Source organism: Suricata suricatta, chromosome 13, assembly GCF_006229205.1.
Source record: "Suricata suricatta isolate VVHF042 chromosome 13, meerkat_22Aug2017_6uvM2_HiC, whole genome shotgun sequence".
Lineage (NCBI taxonomy): Eukaryota > Metazoa > Chordata > Mammalia > Carnivora > Herpestidae > Suricata > Suricata suricatta.
This window is the reverse complement of record NC_043712.1, coordinates 20,636,936-20,663,392: the sequence shown is the minus strand read 5'-3', so window position 1 is coordinate 20,663,392 and position 26,457 is coordinate 20,636,936. Positions and strand designations below refer to the sequence as shown.

The following is a 26,457-nucleotide window of genomic DNA, read 5'->3' as shown; positions in this document are numbered from 1 at the left end:
ATTGAGAGAAGTAACTGTCAACCTAAAATTCTAAATAGCTAAATAACATTCAACAGTGATAATGAAATAGACATTCTTAGTCATAAAGTCTGAGAGGTTACCATTTACAGAGCTCTGCAGAAGTAGCTATTAAATAGGATGGGCTGAACATAGAATGGAATGGGATAAAAGAAGAAATTCAAAACATAAAAGCAAAAAACACAACAAACTCTTGCTGCCAGCTAAAGTCACATTTCATATTTCTTTCTTTTCCTAAGTAATCAATCAACCAGGATGAAAATCTTTCTGGTCATCCATCCTAGTAATCGTAAATATGACCAAACAAACAAAGTGACCTGTTTTAAAAAGAACATGGGCCCCACTCTAGGTGTACAGTAACTCTAGGAGTAAGGACTTTTTTTTTTTTTTAGAATACTATACCAAGAGGATAATCAGGTTTAGAAATGTCAGGCTCTAGTATTTCCTTAATTCAGCAGTTCTCAAAGGGTAGCATCACCATTATCAGGGAACTTGTAGAAATGCAAATTCTTAGGATCCACCTCAGATCTACTTTACTAGAAATTCTGGGTGTGGAGCCAGCAACCGTGCTTTACCAGGCCCTCCAGGTGATTCTGAGGCCAGCTCAAGTTTGAGAAAACTGCTTTCGTCTCATGCTCATATTACTCTGTTCACACTTCTACAGGAACACATCCTCTGCTGCTGTCCTGCCCATAAAATGTTTCCAATTAGTTCTTCAGAGCAATGTACCATGGTTAACCAACTCCCAACATTCTTAATCTCTTGTTAATTTTCTTTGTATCTTCTCCCTCCACTGAACCTGACCCTCTTCTCTAATAGGGTTCTCACATAAAAGCTGTTCACTCTCCCAAACACCATGAGCTAGAGGGTCTGGAAAGCGAAGTTCATTAATTCCCTATTTCCTGTAGCTCCAAATACATTTGGACCAAAACCTTGCCTTTTCTGACACTCTCCACTCTGAAGCCTTTTCAACTGTGGGAGACAGCACCTTGAAATTTCTCTTGTGATGTTGAGACCAGAAGAACCCAATGACTACCCAACACTTCCACGTGGATGCTGCAGAGGAACTTCAATATATAAAAATCTGAACCTGCCATGTTACCCAGCTCTGTTCTTTCTACAGTTTCTAAATGAATGGCACCACCACTCATCTATCTAATTATCCAAGTCAAAAACCTGGAAGCAAATTATCAATGGAATCCCTTATTCAAACATTCAATTAATCACCAGTTACTATCAATTTAACCTTCTGTGAATTCTCTAATTCTCCCCATTACAACTGCTAGTGCCAGAGTAGAAATTACCTTCCCTAACTGGTGAATCCTATACAGCAATAGCCTCTTCACTGTTCACCCCTTCTTCTGTTCATTTTACAGACCGCAAATTTCAAGAACATTTATTTTTAAACCATGTGGTAACTTATGGAATGTTAATTATGTTCCAATTTTTAAAAATCATGTAGTCTTATAGTTTTACTACTTCTATTATTCTAAATCATCATTAAACACAAGCTTTTAAATCCAGCTCTTTTACTCAATTGTTCTGGGTCACCAACTTATTGACAGTTTTATCACAATTATGTAACACAAAGAACATCAATCAAAAAAGGAATTATTGAATTAGACACAAATTATAATTTAAAAGCCACAGCTGGTAATCTCATCTATGTGAACTTTCCTGAAATAAATTTTACTGCAATAAATTTTTACTGAACTTTACCTGCAATAAGGTTTTTTTTGGTTGTACTAAATAATGGCCCTTCAACAAATGTTAAGATAAGCAAATGAAGAAAAAGATTTTTTTGAAACTCATGGAAGGAAAACATTCTAGATTCTGAAAAAATGAAAACTCACCATACACACCTGTAGAAGTAGAATTGTTCATGGTAAAAGGTCCGTTAATGACACCAGGAGAAAGAAGCTCATCAGATCCCCGCTGAAAAGCAAGGGCAACATTGTTAATAAACAAGTCCTGGATAATGGTCCACATTTACTACTAAAAGTATTAAAAGTTAATATTACTCTGTTTGAATATCAAGGCATTTAAAGAGAAATCCTCAAGAAGCACAAAATCTAAAGGTTGGAAGTGAATTTTACAGAAAAAAATTACTGCATATCCACATGGTTGCTAGTTATATATACAAAAAAAAAAACAAAAGGCCAAACTACTATCACATAATTGGGGACATAATCCTGCACCCCCTTTTGAACAAACCCAAACTTCAGATGTTACATTTAAGTACCAAAACCATATTTAGGGGTTGCATACTGAAATTTTTTTCTGTAATTTATTTTAAGATATATTTGGTATATTTTAAATATATTTAATAGCTTAAAATCCATTAAGTTTTTTTAGTATATTTTTAAGTATTCGTGTGGCAATAATTTGTATAGCAACCTGCTAAGAATCCTGACTTCTTGATACCTATGTGCTTTTTTAAAGCTGAGCACAAAGATGCAGTTTATTTCCATATTCGGTGATAGCTGAAATCCTTTATAATCAGCGATTTTTTTGTCCATTAATCTTCAAAATGATCTTTAATGTGTACTAATTCTTAAACAGCTACTCATTAACTAACTCTTTTCTGCCTATGCGAGTTTTGACCAGTTGCAAGCTGAACTGTCAATGAGAAAAGACAAGTCAGACAAGCCTTCTCATTTTAACTATAAGATCTATTACCAAGATATACATTTTACATTTACAGTGCACAATAAATGCCATGTACAAAGTTAAGATCACCCAATTTCCAATGTTATTGTTTGTTTAATTTGATCAATTTTGAAGATCAAATATTTTGGTCTACTGGATGATAAAACTTAATCCTTAAACTATCCTACAAATATTAGAAAAGTAATGATGCTCCAAAATATGTTTAATGTTTAGGTGTTTAAGTACCATTGTAGGAAACAACTTCAGCCTATGCTAAAGAAAGGCAAAGCACTAATGTGTTTGCACAACAGAAATACAATTATCTAAACAATTCCTATATTAAACATCTGGAAATTATTCATTTTGGTTCTTCACTAGTTTATACAGAAAGGGTGGGACAAGAGGAAGAAATTAAATAAGTACATAATTGAAATAAGAAGGAAAACCAAAACCTCAACTTCCAGAAAGATAACAGAAGAGTATTTTCATAATTTTGGAGTAGGGAAAAATTTCTTAAACAAGAAATAAAAGCATAATTATGAAGGAAAAATACTGATAAACTTGACGACATTGAAATTAATACTTTTGTTTATAATATATACAATGTCAAATCACGTACACCTGAAACTAATATTATATGTCAGGGTTTTGGTTTTTTTTTTTAGAATTTTATTTAATAAAACATTAGGAGATTTAAAAGGCAAGTTACAGAGTGGGAGAAAATATATGCAATACATATAACCAACAAGTTTTATATCCAGAACTTACTAAGAAGAAAAAAGGAGGGAATAAAAAATCCTCACTAGCAATCACAAAGAAAGTCCAAAGAGAACAACAAAAGAGTTCAACAGACACCTACCAAAGCAGTAGACTTTACTTTTGTTCCCAAGTATTTGTGCCGCCCCCCTTTCCTGTGAAAGGGTTTTTTACCCCCATCCATGGGGATATAACTTGCAACGCCTCCTATGAGAGAATACTTCCCTCACCCACTGACACTGAGCACAGTTTTGCGATACACTCTGGCCTAAGGAATATGAATAGACGTGACCAATATTAAACCCACGCCAAAGCTTCAAAAGATATTAGTAGTTTCTGCTAATTTTTTTCCTCTTTCCCCCTGAAATAGGGGCTGCTTTTTCAACCTGATTCCCAGAAGCTTCAGAACAGCCACCAACACTATAAGTGAACCAGAAAAAAAAAAATTTTTTTTTCTGAATTACTAAAACCATATCCAACAGACATATGAAAAGATGCTTAACCTCACTGGTCATCAGTAAAATGCAAGTTAAAACTACAATAAAATACTAGCCGTTAAAAAAGATTGATAATATCAAGAGCTGATAACAATGTGGAACATCAGAAATAGTATGTTGCTAGTGGGAGTGCAAGTTGGCACAACTTTGGAAGACTGACCCAAAATACTAATGTTGAATATATGACTATCCTTCAAACCTTACATATTCTACTCCTATGAATACACTCAAGAGATTGCATGCTAATGGGCACCTAAACATATAAGAATGTTTTCATCAGCATTATTTCTACTCATCAAATTGGAAACAGCCACATGTTATCAACAACAGTATGGATAAATATATTTTTTGTAAATGCATTCAATGATTTATGGCACTGAGAATGAAGTACTGCTCCACACACTTACATAAATAAATCCTGCAAGCATAAGAAGTCATTCACAAAAGAAAATATACTATACTACCTCATTTATACGGAAATCAAAAACATGGTCAAAACAAAATTACACACTGCACAGCAACATGCAAAAGAATGAAACTGGACCACTGTCTTATACCATATATAAAAATAAAGTCAAAATGGATTTAAGCCTTAAATATGAGACCTGAAACCATAAAATCCTAACTTCTTTGACATCAGGCATAGCAACTTCTTTCTAGATATTTCTCCTGTGGCAAGGGAGACAAAAGCAAAAATATATTACTGAGACTTCATCAAAATAAAAAGCTTCTGCAAATGGTCAACAAACTAAAAGGTAACCTAAGGAATGAGAGAAGATATGTGCAAATGACATATACAACAAAGGATTAATATCCAAAATATATAAAGAACTGGTGTAACTCAACACCCCAAAATGAATAATCCAATTAAAACATGGACAGAAGATATGAACACTCTTTTTTTCTTTTATAGTTTATTGTCAAGTTGGATTCCATATAACACCCAGTGCTCTCCTCCACACCCATCACCCTCCTTTCCCCCTCCCCCTTCCCCATCAGCCCTCAGTTTGTTCTCAGTATTCAAGTCTCTCATGATTTGACTCCCTCCCTCTCCCCAACTATTTCCCCCCTTCCCCTCCCCCATGGTCCTCTGTTAAGTTTCTCCTGTTCCACTTATGAGAAATAGACACTTTTCCAAAGACATACAAATGGTCAACAGACACATTCAAACATGTTCAACATTACTCATCACGAGGGAAATACAGAGCACCTCACACCTGTAAGAATGGCTAAAATCAACAACATGAGAAACAACAGGTGTTGGCAAGGATGTGGAGAAAGGGGACCCCTCTTGCACTGCTGATAGGAATGCAAACTGGTGTGGTGACCGTGGAGCAGGGTATGGAGGTTCCTGAAAAACTTAAAAACTGAGCTACCCTACAGTCCACCAACTGCACTACCAGGCATTTACCAAAGAATACAAAAATACTAATTCAAAGGGATACATTCACCTCAATGTTTATAATAGCATTCTTTACAATAGCCAAATCAGGGAAACAGCCCAAGTGTCAATCAATCAATAAATGGATAAAAAAAGGTGTGGTACACACACACACACACACACACACACACACACACACACACACAGAGGAATATTATTTGGCCATAAAAAAGAATGAAATCTTAATTTGCACTGACACAGGTGAAGCTATAGAGTATTATGCTAAGCAAAGTAAGAGAAAGGCAAATACCATGATTTCCCTCATGTGTGGAATTTAAGAAACAAAACACATGACCAAAGGGGGAATAAAAAGAAAAAAAAGGAAAGTTCTCAATAGAGCACAAATGGATGGTTACCAGGAGGAAGGTGAGTGGAGGGGGACATGCAGAACAGGTGACAGGGATTAAGGACTGAGCCTGGATGAGCACAGGTGACATATGGAAGTGCAGATCACTAGACTGTATACCTGAAAATAGTATTAGACTATGTTAACTACCTGCAATTTCAATAAAAACTTTAAGAACTTTCATTCTTCAAAAGACACCATTAAAAAGAAAAAAAAAATGAAAAGCCAGTCCAGAGAATGGGAGAAAATATTCACAAAAAGTAAATAAAGACAAATAACCCTCCCCGCAAAAACAGGCAAAAAGCATCTGAAAAGACATTTCTCCAAAGATATACAGATGGCCTATAAACACATGAAAAGATCCTAAACAGATGTTTCCGTACAGGATTCCGTAGTAAGGAAATGCAAATTAAAAAAATAAGTGCAGTATTTGCATTTTATTTGTTTCTTAGGGAGACAGTGCAAGCTGGGGACAGAGAGAGACTCTTAAAGGCTCCAAAACAGCATACAGCCTGACACAGGGCTCAATCTCAGGACCCTGGGATCATGAGCCAAAATTAGGAGCCAGACGCTCAACTGCCTGAGCCACCAAGGTATCCCAGAAATGCAAATTAAAAAACCATAGAGAGCACTATCAAATAAAATGCAAAACTAAGACATCACCACACACCTACCAGAACAATCAAAGTAAGGAACAGTGACAATATCAAATGCAGGTGAGGATGTGGAAGAAAGTGGATCTCTCATACATTTAAGATAAGAATGGTACAGCCACTCTGGACTGTTTGGTGGTTTCTTTAAAATGAAACATACAAAGCAACCTCAGAAGATCATATTTGCAAGACAAAAATTCACATGTTCTATGATATTATTTATACAACATTCTCAAAATGACAGAATTATATAGAAAAGAGACCAATGGTTGTGAGGGAGCAGAGATGGTTGAGGGGAGGTAGTGAGTAACTAAAGGGTGCTAGAAGGGAGACCTTTGTGGTGAGAGATTAGTTCTGTATCTTGACTGTAATGATAGTTACATGAATCCACACATGCAACAAAAGGGAACAATTATAAACAGGCACTTTATCAATGTCTTTGTTTTGATAGTGTACTGTAATTAAAATGTAACCACTGGAGGAACCTGGAAGGGTATACAGGACCCTTCCACAGTATCTCTACAATTTGTTGTGAATCTTGACATTTTTCCCAATAAAAATTTAAAAACAACAACAAAACCAACCTAACAAAAAAGCCAAAACAAATGTATAATTCTAACCTAGAGGATTCCTATTGACTTGAGACTTTTGCTGGCTTAAAATAGTCATTACCATCACCTGTGCTCAATGAATCCTCCAGGCAGGAAAAGACAAAGCTCAAGCTGTCAATTACTACAGCTCACTGTCAGAGCTCAAGCCTCACACTACAGTTCCATACAATGGTGAGCCAGAAGGCATCCCTTCAAAGACAGGCAACACTAAAAAAAAAAAAAAAAAAAAAAAATCCTAGGAGTTCCTTATGGGAATCTATACATAAGGTAAAGGAAGGGCAGACTTGAAAGATAGACAAGATATTATACGCCAGAAAAATTAAACAACTTTAAATTATGAGCAAATAAGAACTCTAAATTTAAAAAAAATTAATAGCCTCTCCTAAATGCAAAGAGATATAACAGCTCAAAGGAGAGGCAAATAAGAATTCTACCAAAGGATTTAAAAGACAGATTGAGGGGGAAAGAGGTGGTGGTGTTGGAGGAGGGCACTTGTGGGAAAGAACACTGGGTCTTATATGGAAACCAATTTGACAATAAACTATTTAAAAATAAATAAAGACTCAAAAAAAAAAAAAAAGACAGATTGATGGAGGAAAAGAAAGGAATCAAGCTGTGTCATGAAAGTCAGACATTACAAAAAGGAGAGCCAAAGTGCAAGACATACCTTTCCACCATCCAAAGAAGTTACCTACTGTGAGGAACCAACTTTTTTGTTTACTTCTAAGAGAGAGAGAGAGAGAGAGAGAGAGTGTCAAAGCAGAAGTAGAGAAGGTGCAGATAGAGACAGAGACAGAATCCAAAGTAGATCTCAGGCTCTGAGCTGTTAGCACAGAGCCCGATGCGGGACTCAAACTCACGAGCCATGAGATCCTGACCTCAGCTGAAGTCAGACACTCAACGGACTGGGTCACCCAGAAGCCTCAGGAAGGAACCAACTCTTAATCTAAACTTTCAGTATCCAAAAGCTACAAAGAAAAAATTTTCAGGAAAGCACTCCCTTACAGGCACAAGACATTACCTAAAATGTGTCTGGTGAATGTGTCAAACTGTTAACAAAGGCCCCACACAATGCTTGACAGCTAAGAATCCAAAAACTTCACTGCAGTCTTCTTAATGCACACAAGTCATTTCAGTTTTAATTTGTGGAGAAATGAGTTACTCATAGTTCTATTTCTATCTCATTCAATAAACTGTTACCTAGTTTCCTAACAAGTAAATCACCAATCAACCATTAACATGAAATTATTCCCTGTTGCTTACTGAATCAATTCTAAACTTACTATGATGACTATTAAAAGCTCTTTCTAACCTAGACGACCTATTCACTGTAACACTCCTGTCTTATAATTTGCCCCAGACACAGTATCATTATTCTTGCCTCTTCATGCTATTCTCCCATCTCGAACACCATCCCTTCACTACATATCCATTCCTACCTAACGTACACAAAAAATACTACCACATCCTTGAAAATTTTTCTATCCCCAAAATGAAAAGGTTGAACTTAATTTTGACTGTCTTGCAGCATTAAAATGTGTATGTTTTAGGACTTTAGTATTTTTGAATAATGTATTCTTCCTATATGTATAGCTATCAATATCACACATTCTGTCAAACAAATATGCAAAGTTTTTTTTCCAGCCACTTTGAGGTCTATTATTGTGTCTTCAACTTGATTATATTTCCCCATAATCTATAGCATACTGTCAATCAGGTACATCATATGTAATGACTCTCTGCCTTGGTTATATATTACAACCATATAATGAATTAAACATTTTCTTTTTATTATTTGAGAAAGCATGCACACGAGTAGGGGGGAGGGGGCAAAGGGAAAGAGAGAATCCCACATAATCAGTTTAAAATCAACGCCATGTATCAGTCCTACCCCAAAGATTCTTAACCAATAGGCCTAGGCTAAGGCAAAACCAGTATATTTCCAAAGCACTAATGTGTACCCAACTGAGGACCACTATAAACAGATGTCTTAATGAACACAAAAACATTAACAGTGAAGTGGTTTAAAAGACTAAAATAAAACAGTCTTCTAGAGTAGATCAGATCTAGGTTTGAACAGACTCCAAAACCTAAAATTTACTTTTGTATGAAACTACACATAATTTAATCTAAGGCTATTTACTCATTTGTGAAACGAGGATCATAATGCTACCCATCCTCATGGTCCTCTGAGGATTAATGTTTCTAATACATAGGCATCACTAAACACTGGCAAATAAACACCAATGATTAATTACTCAGTCCTTTTCAAAAGCTATACAGTCAGTAGTTACTTGTATTCAATGTAATTAGTATTAGATAATAATCTCCTAAAGGTGAAAAGTTGGAACTTTCTTTCAATAAAGAAAACTTTCTAAAGGTTTAAAAAGAAATGTCACCTCCCTATCCTAACAGGAAAAAATTAATGGAAGACTTGGTTTTGGTAAAATATGTTTAAAAAATGAAAGAAATACTTTTCACATTTTTTTTCTCAAAATTTTTTAATCTTTATTTTTGAGAGAGAGAGAGAGAGAATGAATCTGAAGCAGGCTCCAGGCTCTGAGCTGTCAGCACAGAGCCCAAATGCAAGGCCTGAACCCACAAACCACAAGATCATGACCTGAGCCAAAGTCAGATGCTTAACCGACTGAGCCACCCAGGTGCCCTGCTTTTCACATTTTATTAACAAACTCTTAAAATATACATCTATTTCAAATAAATAAAATTGAAACCATATTTGCATAGGATTGCATAGGAGATCTAATAAAGTCCCACTTATGATTAACCTCTGAGGATGAGAAAGAATAACGCATGTTATCAGCCTGGGCATTAGGACTTTTCCTGCAGAACACTGATAAGATCTGTTAAGAGAAAAAAAGTAAAAATCTTCACTATAACCATCCTTATTTAAGCATCTTTGCATACTTATTCAATTATCTCAGGATAAATCTATAGATGTTAAATAGCTAATTTTATAATTTTTACAAGTCACTTCTCTCTTAAATGCATTCTGTAACATTCTGACTGTGCCCCTCTCTGTAATCATTTTATAACTGATAAGGTTTTGCCACACTATGATAGTCTTTGTATTCTATTCAAAATAAATATTCAGAAATGAAATAAGCAATTTGTCCTTTGTCAGAGTAAAGTAAGACTGCAAGAAGTCTCAAGTTCCTACTCAACAATGTAGACTAACTTCAAGTTACTACTACACTACAAGAGACTAGAAGAAGCATTTTTATTTCTACAGGGGTCTTTCAAATATTGTTAGACTTAGCACATGATCATTTTACTCCCCACCTCATTTTAATATTACTTAGAGATTGGCTCACAGTTTATGTAGTGAAGAATTTGACTTTGCTAATTAGAGGTCTGGCTTTTACCCTTTCCTTTTGGTAAGTATCTCTAAAGTCCTAAAAGGTCATTCCCGAAAGAAGTCTTTTTCTTTTTTAAACTTGGGGGCTTTAGGTCACTGACAAGGGACTAACTACACCAAAAAATTAACAATGTGATTTAGGGTAAATGTGGGCTTTGGTCATGCCTGAAGACTGAGATCAACCTCAAGGATAATCAATTATGCCTACACAAAGGAGCTTCTTAATAAAAAAATATACTTAATCATTAAAGCACAAGTGAACTTCCCTGTTTGACAGTATTCCATAAGTACTGCCACATACTGATGCTGGGAAAGTAATGTGTCCTTATGCCATAGAGAGGACAAAGGATGCTCTGTTTGGTACTTCCCTAGATACTGCCGTATGTGTTTCTTCCCTTGGCTGACTTGTATCTATACCCTTTCCCTGTAATAATCACTAGCCACAAGTATAACAGCTTTCAGTGAGTTCCATAAATCCTTCTGGCAAATTACGGGACCTCAGCATTGGTTTGGGAAACCCCCAGAATTTACAGTTGGTGCTGTGAGGGTAGTCTTCTGTGGACTGTATCCCCTAACTTTGCAGTTGGCCTAATTCCTCTCATGGTTAAATGATGAATCAATCAAATATAATAAAACTATTCATTTAACAGATTTTTAAAAACTTTACTCTTAGCCTCTGAATTACCGTTTGGACTTCTAACTATAAAAGAAAAATTTAACCTAAAAATGTGATCAAACATTCAAGTATAGAAAAACCAGAATAATTAACTTAAATTTATATGACACCTTAAATAAATTAATGTAACATCTTAACTGTCACGCTCTGTTTCCACAGAAAATATAAATTGCCATAATAAAAAAATGATAAACTGCAGAGTCTTCAAAATAAATACATTTAAGGGGCACCTGGGTGGTTCAGTCAGTTAAGTGTCCAACTTCAGCTCGGGTCATGATCTTGCAGTTTTGGGGAGTTAGCATTAAAGCAATATTATTACGATAGAAAGCAATCCACACAACTGAGAAACAGCCACTAAAGTAACATGTAAGGAAGATTCTGAAAAATGAACCATTAACTCACAGTTGATCTTCAGATCAAAAATGCACATGAAATTTAAGAATAAGGTATCATTTGTTTTAGCCTATCAAGATACTATGACCATAAAAAAGAGGCTATCAAAATTATACCAGAATTGTATATGATCCTAGTACTTTTTAACATAAAAGAACCTTAAATACTGAAATTAATATCCAAGTCCTACCTTGAAGCCAAGGTAGCTCTCTCTTTTAAATTTCTAGCAGATAATCTTATTGAGGCTCTATGAAGACTTCCCAGAACAGAAAATACATGTTAATCCTGCAGATGATATGCTTTTCCATAAACAGAAATAAATGTCATACTATGTAAATTCTCACAGAATCTGAAGCAGGAACTCTCAACCGCAGAGCCTGACACAGGGCTTGAACTTCCGAACTGTGAGATCATGATCTGAACCAAAGTAGGACGCCTAACCAAATAAGCCAACATTATTCTTAAAAAACGATTATTACCCCCCAAAAAGGTAGTTGCCAAACTGTTCATCTGTGCTATTTTTCTTTCCAAGTCTACCACTATTGTGATTTTAGGACAGTGAGAGTAAAAAAGACAATGATGGGGCAAATTCTATAAACATAAAGCTACAGCAATGTTCAAAATCCCATCTATGACACAGTTTCAATAAATGATTTTGACTGCCTTCATATGGGCATCTTAACAATAAAATGTTAACTTTTTTAATGACTAGTAAATTAATCCTCCAAAAGCCTTCTAATTCATGACATCCAACCAAAATGCCATTCATTTGAGTACTTAGTTCCTGCTATACAGGCATAGCCCATATATATTGAATCAATATGTATAACTGTCTTAGCAATAATATTCCTTTATTCAACAAATCCAACAAATTATTGAGTGTCTAACTATGAGAGCCAGTGAATGACAAACAAAACAAACCCTGCCCTTTATGCATGGAGTTTACAATCTTGTAGAAGAAAACAGATAATCAAAAATACTAAATTATATAATACGTTTTCAGAGTTCTAAGTGTTTTTAAAACATAGGATAAGGAACAGCCAGAGATAAAGATAACAATTTTAAATAGGCAGTAAAGGAAAGACAAGAGAAAGTGACATATAAGCAAAATCTTAAAGGAGATAAGAAGTAAGCTAAGTAGTTATCTGAGGGAAGAATGTTACAGGCAGAGGAAACTGACTAGAATGCCTTGCAGGTTCTAGAAAACTCTGAGGAAGCAGCTGTTAACTGAAATAAAGTGAGCAAAGGGGAAACAAGATTAGGAGGGTGTGTCATAACATGTATGGCCTTGAAGACCATTCTAAAAAATGTTACTGTGTGAAATGAGGGACACCAACTTCTGAACAGAGAAATAACATGATTTGATTTACTTTTTAAAAGATCACTGGCTTCCATGTTGAGAATAGTCTGTAATAATACAAAGAGAGAACAGAAACTCTAGTTTCTCCATTTAGGAAACTATAATGATGATCCAGATAAGGGGCCAAAAGAGAGCCAGTTACTGTGAATTGTGAATATACCTGGAAAGATTTGCTAATGAATTAGATGTGGAGTGGGAAGAGAAAAAAAGAAGTAAAAAATGTCCTGGTTGTCCCAAATAGGTAACACTGTAAAATATTCTTGCCCTGTAGTCAGTCTACATTTTTAAGACTATATTCATATTCTCTAATTCCCATCCTTCAAAGAAACTATAAAAATCAGACAGGCTGTATTATTTAACATAGGTTAGAGAGGGTAAATGGTACAATTAAAATCTAGGCCTGGTTTAGGGGCACCTGAGTGGTTCAGTCAGTTGAACATCCCACTTCTGGTTTTGGCTCAGGTCATGATCTCACAGTAGTGGGATCAAGCCCCATGCTGGGCTCCATGCTGAGCCTAGAACCCTGCTTGGGATTCTCTCTCTCCCTCTCTCTGCCTCTCTCCTGCTCATGCACTAGATTTAATTTTTTTTTTTTTTTAATCTAGGCCTGGTTTATTTTTCACCCTACATATCTGTTCCTCTAGAGTATAATATACAAATTTCCCCTCTAGTATTTTATGCCAGCCCTTTGATCCATTTATTCCAAATCTAGACCTCATTTTACATTAGAACCATATACAAAGATATGTATATAGACCTTCTTCAACTTATGAATGAGGTTACTTCCTGATAAATCCATCATAAACTGAAAATAACCTAAGTCAAAAATGCATTTACTATACCTAACCCACTGAACATCCTAGCCTAGCCTACCTTCAACGTGCTCAGAACACTTACACAGGCCACTGTTGGGCAAAATCATCTAACACAAAGCCTATTTCAAAATAAAGAGTTGAATAATTCATGTAATTTACTGAATACTACACTGAAAGTGAGAAACAGATGCTTGTATGGGTACAGAATAGTTTTAACTGTATCAGTTGTTTAACCTTGTAATTGCACAGCTGACTGGGAGCTGCAGCTGCAAAGCATCCTAAGAGTTTCCCACTGCTTAGTACTAGCCTGGGAAAAGTTCAAAATTCAAAGTATGAACGCATACTGCTTTCATGTCATCATAAAGTTGAAAAGTTTTAAGTCAAACCAGCATAACTGAGGACCAGCTGCCATGTAATCATCCTTTACAAGAGCAAAATAAAAACAAGGATACTTACTGATTATTTAGTACACACTAGGTAATGCTCTATGTGCTCTATTATACTATTTCATGTAATCTAAGAAGCCTTCAATTTTAAGACCCACAACTTTATCTAACACCTAGAAAAAGTACTGCCAATTAAAAACTGGCACGATCAACTAATATGCCATCAACTTAAGGATGCACCCTGATTTCAAAAATATTTTTAAAAAAGTGTGCCTGAGAATCAATGAACTATCTAATCCTCACAAAATTCTAATCATTCAATATTATTATGGTGACCAATTAGTTCAAAATATTATGTCACATATAACTTGTTAAAAATACTAGTTCTACCCTTTTCCTTTCTGCTTTTTAACTTTGAGCCTCTTTCAATTACCTTTTTTCCCCTCAAGGTGATAAAGAAATACTACTGCATAACTTTGATATCACAAGCCTTTATAAATACATGTAAAAGAAATCTTAGGAAGGCAAGGAGAAAATGTTCTCTCTTCCATTAAAGCTGCTGAAAAAGACACAACTATGGTCATGAAACTGCTTATAAATGCAATTTCTAACAAAGGAGTTGTAAAAATAACAAAGGACTGGGTTTTGGGTAGTTTTCATACTTAATCATTTATTGTACTAGCAGTAATACTTAAACTGACACCTATTTTCTGAAATATATACACACTTGCAAGTTTTTCTATTAAGCCAATCATTACAACTTTCCTCTTCCCATACATTTGTAAACAAAACATAATAACTTCCTCGGTTCTAAGAACAGATTTGAAAAGATAACACCATTCTGGGAATGAAGAGACTTAGGCACAAATGAGTTATGTAACTCAGACAAATCATACTACAAATAGAGTACAAATAAAGTGCAAATAAGGATTCATACCAGGGCAACTGGGTGGCTCAGGTCGGGATCTTGTGTCAACTAAGGCTCGGGTCGGGATCTTGCGATTCGTGAGTTTGAGCCCTGTGTTGGGCTCTGTCCCTGGAGCATGCTTCAGATTCTGTGTCTCTCCCTCGCTCTCTGCCCCTCCCCCACTCATTCTCTGTCTCTGTGTCTCTCTTTCTCTCTCATAAATAAACATTAAAACAAAATTTTTAGGGGCGCCTGGGTGGCTCAGTCGGTTAAGCCTCCGACTTCGGCTCAGGTCAGATCTCACATTTGTGGGTTCGAGCCCTGCGTCAGGCTCTGTGCTGACAGCTAGCTCAGAGCCTGGAGCCTGCTTCCAGTTCTGTGTCTCCTCTTTCTGCCCCTTCCCCTCTCATGCTCTATCTCTCTCTGTATCAAAAATAAATAAAACAGTAAAAAAAAATTTTTTTAAATATTCAAACTCATGCAGGGCAATTTCAGAGTTCATGCTTTTACTTGCTGCGCTGAACTTCCAAAACATTAACTCATCACTATGTTCACACTACGAGATGAGTTAAATGAGTTACAATATATCCGTGCAATGAAATACTAGGTCATTATTAAAATGATGAAACATCAGGCACTTGGGTGGCTCAGTTTGTTGAGCCTCTGACTTTGGCTCAGGTCATGATCTCGCGGTTCATGAGTTCAAGCCTCACACTGGGCTCACTGCTGTGAGCACAGAGCCCACTTTGGATCCTCTGTCCCCTTCTCTCTGCACCTCCCCCACTTGGGCTCTTTTAAAAAATAAACACTAACAAAAAAATTTTTTTAATAAATAAAATGACGAAATAATACTTATCAATCTGGATATCAATTAAAATAATAAAGATACATATGTACCATAAGCATGTATGTAAAAGTCTAAAAGTAAATTTACCTAAATGTTAGCAGGAATTATCATATCTGGCTTTTCTCTCTGTCATGTTTAAATATAATTAATTAGAGAGAAAGGAGTTATTTTCATTTTGAAAAATAATGAACTTTAAAATTTTTGCCAGTATGTGTCTCAAGCTCTCTATCGGATCTTTCAATTAAATAGATTTCATGAGGATTTTTGGCCAGTTCTACTACTGACCACTACTATATTACCATCTCAAAAATGTTAACAAAACATTTATCTTGAATTTCTTAAAAAAATAAAATTTATTTTTGCATCCTTTAATGATCAGCAAGCACCTCTGAACTGTGTAACAGCCATACCATATGTGCGTAGGATGTGCTTTGCCAACAAACCTTTGTTTGAATCTGTCACTTACCACCTGTTTGATCTAAGGAATTAGGTTACAGTAACATCACAGGTTTGGTATCCTGTTCTCTAAAATTGGTCTAATATTATAATAAATACACAAAGTTCCTTTTTGTAAAGGATTTCTTGTATACAGATACCTAGCAAGTCAGGGATTAAATGCATTTTTTTTTTTAATCTGGGGGAGGGGGCAAAAGCAGTACTTAGAATGCTGCTGTCTGGGGGGAAAAAAGAATGCTGATGTCTGTCTACTTATTCTATCAATTGAGAGAGATGTTAAAATCCACGATTATGGATTTGGCTCTTTTCTGTCACCCAAAATTGTCATACAACTTCTCAAGAAGACGTCTCATTTTCCTAAGCATGAGTCCTCTCTTAAAGGACAAATCCTAAAATCTCAGGAGTGCTAGATCAGTCTAAAAGGTTGATTCTCTGCAGCTACTACTGCTCCTTCGTTGTTGATGCTATTGCTCTAAATTCATCACTAGCGATACAGCTGCTGAATGAAGTTCCTGTCTGCAATAGTGACTGAGCACAAACCACTGTTAATCTGCCAGTATTCCCTCTGCATGTGCAGAAGGAAACTCTCCTCTAATGTCAGTCTCAACTATTGTTGCTGCTAACCCCCCAAAGACATAAAGCTCTCAAATTCTATATACATTCATTCATTCTCTAACACTTTCCAACCCCCACTCTCACATATACACACACTCCTACTGCCCAAATCACAACAAACATTTTAATGTTGATGTCTAGAATTAGCCTCAAGACTAACTCCAGGTTCAATAATTCTCTAAAAGGACTCACTGGACTTGGCAGAAAGTTGTGTTCACAGCTAAGACTCATTATAAGGACACAAGGCAAAGTAGACAAAAGAGAAAATCTGGGGGACACCAAAGGCAAGCTTCCAAGAGTTCTCTCCCAATGGAACCACACACACTTAATTCCTCTAGCAATGAACTGTGGTAACACATGTGGAATGTGATAACCAGGGAAGGTCATTAGAGATTCACTGTCCAGGGCTTTTATTGGGAGCTGGGTCACACAGACACCCTCTGCGTAGCATGTACCAAAATTCCAGACTCCCAGAAATTATAAACCGTATCATTTACACAAACATTCTAGGAACAATAAGCCACTCTTATCATTTAAGGGCAAGTCATATATCAATGTAGAGAACTGTTTACCAGCCAGGATTCTAGCCAAGGACCAGCCTTTCAAGCAGCCTTTCTAAGGATAGCGGTCTTCAGCCTGCTACATTAACTATTTTCTGTACACCTGCCAACCCCAAATGGCCAAACAGATTTTCCTTGTAGCTCTCTGGTAAGGCTGGAACCCAGACACAGTTATTTAGTTTAGGTTCTATTTCCATGGTCATTGCTGCTATTACAGCATTAGTAATGAATGTGAAAGGGGTAGAAACTGAAGGCTCTGTGCTGCCTCCACTATGATCAAGCACAGGACACTGTGCTGTAGGGCTAAATGCATGAAACACCACAGGCTATGAAAGCATACCCTCTGGAATCAAATCCTAACTCCACTACTTTCTAGGTGAAGGAAAAATTACTTGGTCTCTCTTTTTCCTCAGTTTCCACATCTAAGATGAGGAAACTAAAAACACCTTCCTCATAGTGTTGTGAGGATAACATATAAAAATACACAAGGGACTTAGTAGCTATTATTATTTATAAAGTTTCCCTCCCACTCTGCCTATTGTTCTGTCTCTGGTCAACTGACAATTAGAATAACCAGGGTCTTATACCTATGGTCATATTACACTGGCAGCCGTTTAAATACCAAAGTATATCATCAATTTACAGTAGAGAAAAGGGACTTCATAAATAAATGGTATCTGGACAACTGAATAGCCATTTGGAAAAAAAATAAAAGTTTACCCCATAACTCACATCACACACCAGGATAAACCCCAAATGAATAAAAATCTAAACATGAAAAACAGTATTAGGAAAAAACATGAATGAATTCCTTTGTAAGCCTTGAATGGGGAAAGCCTAGTATCTGTGATTCAAAATCCAGAGTTACAACAACAAAGAAAATAAATAATTTTCAATTATTCAAAAATCAAAAGCCTCCACATGGCAGAAAGTTTCCTAAGCAGGTTAAATGACACACTGGGAGTGAATATTTGCAATTCACTGTAGACAAAGGATTTACCTCCCTAATTTACAAAGAGCTTCTAAGTTGAAAAGAAAAACATTGAGCCAATAAAAGAATTAATAAAGGACAAGAATCAACATCAAAAGAAAGGGGGAATAAAAACAACCCTTAAAAATATAAAAATATGCTCTACCTCACTTATAAAAGTTAGTTAATTTAAGATAGCATTTATTACCAATAAGAATGGCAAAAATTTGGGGTCCCTGCGTGGCTCAGCTGGTTAAGTGTCCAATTTTGGCTCAGGTCATAATCCCACCAGGGTCATGTGGTTGAGCCCCACACTGGGTTCAGCACTGAGCATGGAGCCTGCTTAAGATTGTCTCTCTCTCCTTCTGCCTCCCTCCTCAACTCACACATTCTCTCTCCCTAAAACAACAGAAAAAGAATCTAAAGACTATTCATGAGGAATAGTTTATTATAGCACAATATTGGAAATAACACGAGTCCATCAGCAGAGGAACCTAATGAATTAATTTCTATATCCACAAAATATTTTGCAGCTGTTAAAAAATTAGAATGGGGGCATTCTGAGGAAAATTCCCTATACTTCGCTGAGAGAATCAAAGTGTAGAACAATGCATGTGGGGGCGCCTGGGTGGTTCAGTCGGTTAAGCGTCTGACTTTGGCTCAGGTTATGATCTCATGGTTCACGTGGTGAAACCCCACATCAGGCTCTTGTGCTGACAGCTCAGAGGCTGAAGCCTGCTTCAGATTCTGTGTCTCCCTTTCTCTCTGTCCCTCCCCTGTTCACACACTCTCTCTCTCAAAAATAAACATTAAAAAAATTTAATAATAATTTAAAAAAAAACAATGTATACAAATGCTGCCTTTGGTACTGGAGAAAGAAGAAAAATATGTATATTTGCCTTTATATGCATAAAAGGTTACTAGACGTGTAAATAAAAAACTAATAAAACTGTTACTTTTGGGGGAAGACTAAGACAACACTGCAAATGAAAGTTCTTTATATAAACATAACTGAATTTATTTTTTGTTGAACTACTTCTGTTCTTTTAACTTTTATGTATGAATTTTTATTTTCATCAAATTCATGTTCTATATCTAAAGACGTTTATATGGTAAAGCAAATCTCTCCAACCTAATCCTAATCTTTAAACAGTTCTCAGTTATTCTAATGGACATCCCTTTAACCCTAGATAATATGGTTATACCACTACTTTCAAGTTACTAACTTTAAAAATAAACCAACTGACCTCTAACATGAAAAGTTAAAAATTTATCTCTTATATTTCCCCTTTTCTTGCCCTCTTAATGTGTGAAACATATCCCTTTAGTTTTAATTCTAATGTAAGTTACCTTTAAATCTTAAGTACTAACCTTATAGTTTTAGTGCTTATTTTGTCAATTTGACAACCTCTTGATTCTGCATTTTGAAAGATAAAGCTGTTGTTAGTGCAAGTAATATGTTCTCGCCTTCCCTCCCTCTACAAGCTCCACTTTCATCTGTTAGAGTTGTTACATTCTGTCCAGCAACAACAGCATTCTAGGCTTCCTCCACTCTTGTCCAAAGTCTGACTCAAAGCTGAAAAATCAATAAACAGCATTTATATTTTCATGACTATGTAAATATTGTTCAAGGAAACATAATCCTTACCACACTTCACTTTCTACTCTACAGTCTAATGTCACAACCTAAGGACCACTTGAAAAAACTATTCCTAGAATCAAGATCAAATGTATTCTTTATTACATTCAGTATCTTAATACCATGGCACATTCTAATTTGGCTCATAGTTCATGATTTTCTTTCCTTTTTGGCTCTCCATATTTTTAAATGCCTTTATTTTCCTCACAGAATTGTGAAGATACCAATCATTAATCCAGTCCCCATTTTTCTTCCCGAAATCTCCTTCCTTAAATCCTACTTCCCCCTGCTTCAATCTAGAATGCTTTCTAGGCCTTCTGCATAACTGTTAACCCAAGCCTTCTTTTTACATTTCAGGGTGGGCTTAACTTTTTCTTGAACGTCTGTCTTCACTGTCCTTAGTTTACTTGAACATTTTACCACAGTATATACTTTCTTAAAAAAATTTTTAACATGTTTTCATTTTTTTAATGTTTACTTTTGACAGAGAGAGAGAGACACAGAGTGCAAGCGGTAAGGAGTAGAGAGAGAGGGAGACACAGAATCTAAATCAGGCTCCAGGCTCTGACCTGTCAGCACAATGCCTGATGTAGGGCTCGAACTCATGAACTGTGAGATCATGACCTGAGCCGAAGTCAGATGCTTAACCAACTGAGCCATCCAGGTGCCCCCACAGTATATCCTTAAGTAACCGCCTAAATGATGGTAAACAGAAGGCAAATTTTCTGGGTCCGTGAATGTCTGAAAATTCTATCCTCATAGTTGTATGCTCATAATTAATCATTTGATTTAGTAAATGAATTCTGGGTTAAAAAGTATTTATCCAGGGGTGCCTCGGTGGCTCAGTCAGTTAAGCATCGGACTTAAACTCAGATCATGATCTCACAATTCATGAGTTGAGCCCTGTGCTGGGCTCTGTGCTGACAGCTCAGAGCCTAGAGCCTGCTTTGGATTCTGTGTCTCCATCTTTCTCTGCCCCTCCCCTGCTCATGTGCACTCGCTTTCTCTCTCTCTCAAAAATAAATATTAAAATAAATAAAATTTAAAAAGGAAAAAATATTTAAGTCATAAGTATAAAAATAAGGTACATTGAAGTGAAAACACAAATACTAAATCTGTGGGATCAAGCTTTAGTACTTTTAAGATAAATTTACAGCTGAAATAAGAAATTTAAAAATAAATGGATTAACTATGTAATTCAAAAAACTTAGAAAAAGAGCAAAAGAACAAACCCAAACAAGAAAAAAGAAAAATTTTAAATAACAGAAAACAAATGAAATCAAGAACTGAAAAATCACTTAAAGATTACTAAAAACCAAAAGCTTTTAAAACACTAACCTGGGCCTCTGGCATAAGTGATCAAGGAGAGAAAAAACAATTTAGAATAAAAAAAAAATTAACAAGATTACAGAGATTAAAATTAACATGAGTATCATGAACTGCAGAATAAAAACTTCTTAAGAAATCATTAATCAAATGAGTATATCCCTACACAATATAAAATTCCAAAACTGATATGAGAGGAAACACAGAACTGGAATTAAACCATAAGAATTAAAATAGTGAATTAATAAAAAAGACCTCCCATCTTCTACTCCCAACCCAGGCCCAGATAGCTTTACAGGTAAGATCAACCAAACTTTCAAACTCCCAAGAGGAAAACAATAAACACAGTGGAAAACCTGGCAAACACAACCTTAACCAAGTGATTAAAATTGGCATTACAAATAATAGGACATATCGACATCCTCTGCCTTCTAATACAATACACTGAAAAGAACATTATCACCATTTCTGTGGTATTCCTCCCAAAAATATACACCCTATATCTAATTATGAACAAGCAGATAAAGTGAGGAACACCCTACATAGTAAAATGTCTGTATTCTTTTAAAATGTGAATGTCACAAGGCAAAAAGACTGAGGAACCAAGGTGCCTGGGTGTAGCTCAGTCGGTTACGTGTCAGACTCAGCTCAGGTCACGATCTCACAGTTCATGGGTTCAAGCCCTGCATCGGGGTCCCACAGTGTGGAGCCTGTGTGGGATTCGCTTTCCCTCTCTACCTGCCCTTCCCCTGCTCGTGTGTGCTCTCAAAAAAAACAACAACAACAAAAAAAAAAACTGAGGAAACTTTTGAGATTAATTTTCTGATTTTCATAATTATACTATAGTAATCTAAAAAAAAGTCTTGTTTTTTAGGCAATATACCCTGGAGTATTTAGGAGTTAGAGAATAAATAAAATAAGAGATGTATGGCTGGCTCTGTCAGAAGAGCACATGACTTTTGATCTTGAAGGTCATGAATTCTGGATATAGAGATTACTAAAAAAATAAACTTTAAATAAATTAAGATAATATATCAATGAAGTTTCAAAGACTCTCCTGACAAATTATTATGAAGGGAAAATTAGTAACTTAATAGTAGAGAAACCTAGCTGACAATCACATCAACCAATTTACAATTCAGAAGGAAAAAAAAGGTTATATGTAAAGGTGTACATAAATCTAGAGAAAGGGGTGTGTGTGTACGTGTGTAGAGAATATTAACAAATAAATGTGAGTGATAAAATAAATGGGGCAAATGTGAGCTAAGTAGATAATGGTTATATAGGGTTTTTGTACTATTCTGCAACCTTTCTGTTTGCATTAAAATAAAAAGGTTAAAAAAAATTTTTACAAAGAAAATTGGTATCAATGAAATGCACATTAGTACACTAAGAAAAAAGAAAACCTTTAAAAAGGAAAATCAAAGTATGTACGAACGATGGTAAGCTATTAGATAGAAAGATAATGTGGTCATGTAAAAAAATCATATGGTCATGTAAAAAAATCATATGCATAATGACTGACAACCAAAAAGTATCTGCACTTACATAAACAATCTTATTTGGATATTAATAAGCTTTTTTTCATTCATTTTTTCAATATTTATTTACCACTTTAAGTAGTTGTATTGGTTATGTACGAATACAAACTACCCCAAAATTCAGCAGCTGATAAAAAACAAGTATTTCTGAACTCAATTTCTGTAAAGCAGGAATCTGGGCAATGACTTTGCTAGGTCCTCTAAGTTTCTCTCACAGGCTGTAATAATTTCAAAGTTCAATAGAGGAAATGGAAGATCCACTTCCAAGCTTAGTCAAGTTGTCGCTGGCAGTGTTCAGTTTGTATGTGGACCACAAGGCAGCTGACATGTCACCTCATTTTCATCCGAGTGAACAAAAGTAAACAGCAAGAGAGCCAGTCTTTTGGAACATAATCTTTCAAGTAGACTTAAGCCCACTGTCTTGCTATTTGTTGTCTGTCTGGCTTATCTATTCCTTAACCTACCTTACACACAAAAAGCAGATTAAAAGAACAGGAAAAGGAACAAGAAAAAGATATACCAAATACTAATCACAAGAACAATGCAATGACTACCTTAATATCAGACAATGTAGATTTTAAGACAGGATTATTACTAAAAATAAAGATGTATATTTCAATAAGTTAATTCACCAAAAAATTAAACATTCCCAAATATGACTACATCTAATAACTGAGACTCAAAAATATAAATCAAAAACTGACACTACAAAGAAGTAAAACAATCTTTAATTATAGAAATTTTTTGATAGAAATTTCAATATTCTCTCCTCTTCAATAATTTACAGAAAAGAATGAAAATCAGAAAGTATATCAGAAGACTTGAATTTTCTCTCTTCCTTCCCTCCTTGCAAGTTTATTTTGAGAAAAAGGGAAAGAACACAATCAGAAAGGGAGGAGAAAAGAGAGAGGAAGAATGCCAAGCAGGCTCCAGGCTGACCATGCAGAGCCCAACACAGTGCTTGATCCCATAAAATGTGACATCATGATCTGAGTCAAAACCAAGAGTCAGACGGTTAAACCAAGTGACCCTTCCAGGTGCCATCTTTTTTTTTTTTTTTTTTTTTAAGGAATCAAATCTCAATACTCAACATGGGATTCAAACTCACAACAAGAACAAGTCAGATGCTCTACCAACAGAGCCAGCCAGGTACCCCAGAAGACCTGAATTATCAACCAGCTTATCTTACTGACATATAAAAGGCAATACAGTCAACAAAAGTAAACTATGCATTCTTTTCAAGTGTTTATAGACCATTCATACAAACCATACACTTGACATTAAAACAAATTTCAGGAGGGACACCTGGGTGGCTCAGTCAGTTGAGTGAGTGACTCTTGATTTTGGCTCAGGTCATAATCCCAGGATCATGGGATCGAGCCCACCCTGGACTCCGCACTGAGCGCCTGTTTAAAATTCTCATTCTCTCTGTCCCTATGCCTCTCCCCTGCTAGAGATATGTCTCTCTAAAAATGAAAAATTAAAAGAAAAATTTTAGAAAACATCAAAAGACTAAAATGATTCAAAGTACCATAAAAAACCCCAGTGACATGAAGATATCTGGAAAAACCCAAAATATTTAGAAATTAAACCACACACTTAGAAATAATCATGGGTCACAGGAGAAATCACAATAGAAAGTAATTTAAACTGAGTTAAAATAAAATCCCAGTATATCAAAATCTGTAGAATACAGCTAAAGAAATGTAAAATCTGAATTAACACAGGATCTATTTTTAAAACCTGAATTCATAATTAAAAACCTTCCCACATAAAAATATGCACCCACAAATAGCGATACTGCATTTCATCATTTAAGGAAGAAATATTAATCTTATACAAACTCTTTTTAAAATAAGGGAATACTTCCTAACTCGTGTCAGTTTTGATCTGCTATTTTCCAAGGAATTTGGAAATTCCTATTTTCAAGGAATTTGTACATTTCACGTATCACTTATTATCTCCTTCTACTTTCTTGTGGTTTTATTTACTCTCAATAAAAATGAAAACAAAAAAAAATCAAACTTTGGGATTTGGCTAAAGCTATGCCAGGAGGAAGATTTATAGCATTAAAATGACTACATTTGACGTATCTTAAGTGAAATACCAAGTGTTGTTGAGAATTTATAATAGCAGTAACTTTCAAACACTGCCATTAGTAATCTGGAACTGTCTAATAAAATTGAACATGTGCATTATCCCTATACCATCTTGCAATTTCTCCTCTGGAATAGTAAACCAATTTCTAAGATGGTCTATACTACCTAGTTTTCACACCTAGGTGTAACTCCCCTGCTTAAGTGTAGGCTACACCTAGTGACATGCCTCTATGAACGAAATACTATACAAGAAGTGATAGATTGCTCCCTTTCAGATGAGGTTTTAAAAGACTGACTTCTGCTTACCTCTTACTCTGTCTCTTAGTTACTTGGGAGAACCAAGTTGCTGAGGCAAGCCTGCACTATGGAGATTCACATGGCTAGAAACTGAGGGCAGCCTTTAGCCAACAATAAATGTGGAAGTGAGGCCCTCAGGTCAACAGCCCTGGAGGAACTGACTCCTGCCAATTGTGTGTGTGAGATTGGAAGCAGATTCCCTCCCAGAATGTGACAGTGTTATCCACCAATACCTTGACAGTAATCTAGTATAAGAGCCCCAAAGTCAGAGGACCCAGCTAAGCCATGCCTAGATTCCTGACCCACAGAAAATGTAAGAGAATAAACCTTAAAAATAAAGAGTAAAAGTGATTAAAGATTAAGTCAGCCAAGAGAAAATCAATAAAACCAAAACTTGCCTTTTGAAAAGGATTATTAATATTGAAAACCTCTAGCTATACCAATCAGCAAAACAAAACAAACAAAAAATAGACTACCAATATCAGAACTAAAAAGATGGGAAATCATTACAGATCCTAGAGATTAACAAGATAATAAGGAAATATGAACAATTTTAGGCCAATGTTTTCAACAATTTAGCATCAATGTGACAAATAACTTGAAAGATCCAAATACAACACCCATTCATGTTAACAAAAAAACAACAAACAATGAATAGAAAGACATGTTTTCAACATGAGAAAGGCATCTAAGAAAAACCTACAGGTAACAAAGACAGACTGCTAACCTTTAGGAGCAGGATGCTGCCACCTCTACTTAGCATTATATTAGAGGTCTTAATTTTGGATTAAGGCAAGAAAAAAAATCCAGATTGGAAATTAAGAAATAAAACTCTACTCACAAATGACATGATCATGTACATTAAAAAAAAATTCTAAGCAAAAAAAAAAAAAAATTACAGCAACAGTAATGTCATAAGTTACAAAGTAAATGTGGAAAGTATTTCTATATATTGACAAGAAAATGCAATTTACCTTACTTAAAAAATGAGACACATTAAAAACACACATATATGGGGGCGCATGGGTGGCTCAGTCGGTTAAGCGTCCGGCTTCGGCTCAGGTCACAATATCACGGTTCGTGGGTTTGAGCCTCGCATTGGGCTCTGTGCTGACAGCTAGCTCAGAGCCTGGAGCCTGCTTCGGATTCTGTATCTTCCTCTCTCTCAGACCCTACCCTGCTCGCGCTGTCTCTCAAAAATAAGTAAAAAACATTAAAAAAAA

General features: G+C 35.6%; 1 protein-coding gene across 5 annotated transcripts in view; it reads right to left on the bottom strand.

Annotated features, from left to right (window-relative positions):
- PTBP3 (polypyrimidine tract binding protein 3) overlaps positions 1–26,457 on the bottom strand; it is a 115,353-nt gene that overhangs the window by 75,888 nt on the left and 13,008 nt on the right. For 2 of the 5 annotated variants that reach the window (XM_029919713.1, XM_029919715.1), the window contains exon 2: positions 1,872–1,953. In XM_029919713.1, the coding sequence (XP_029775573.1) occupies positions 1,872–1,902 (31 nt within the window). In that variant the 5' untranslated portion in view covers positions 1,903–1,953. Of the gene's footprint in view, positions 1–1,871; positions 1,954–26,457 lie in introns of those variants that run through there. The other 3 variants (XM_029919714.1, XM_029919717.1, XM_029919716.1) reach the window with 3 other exon arrangements.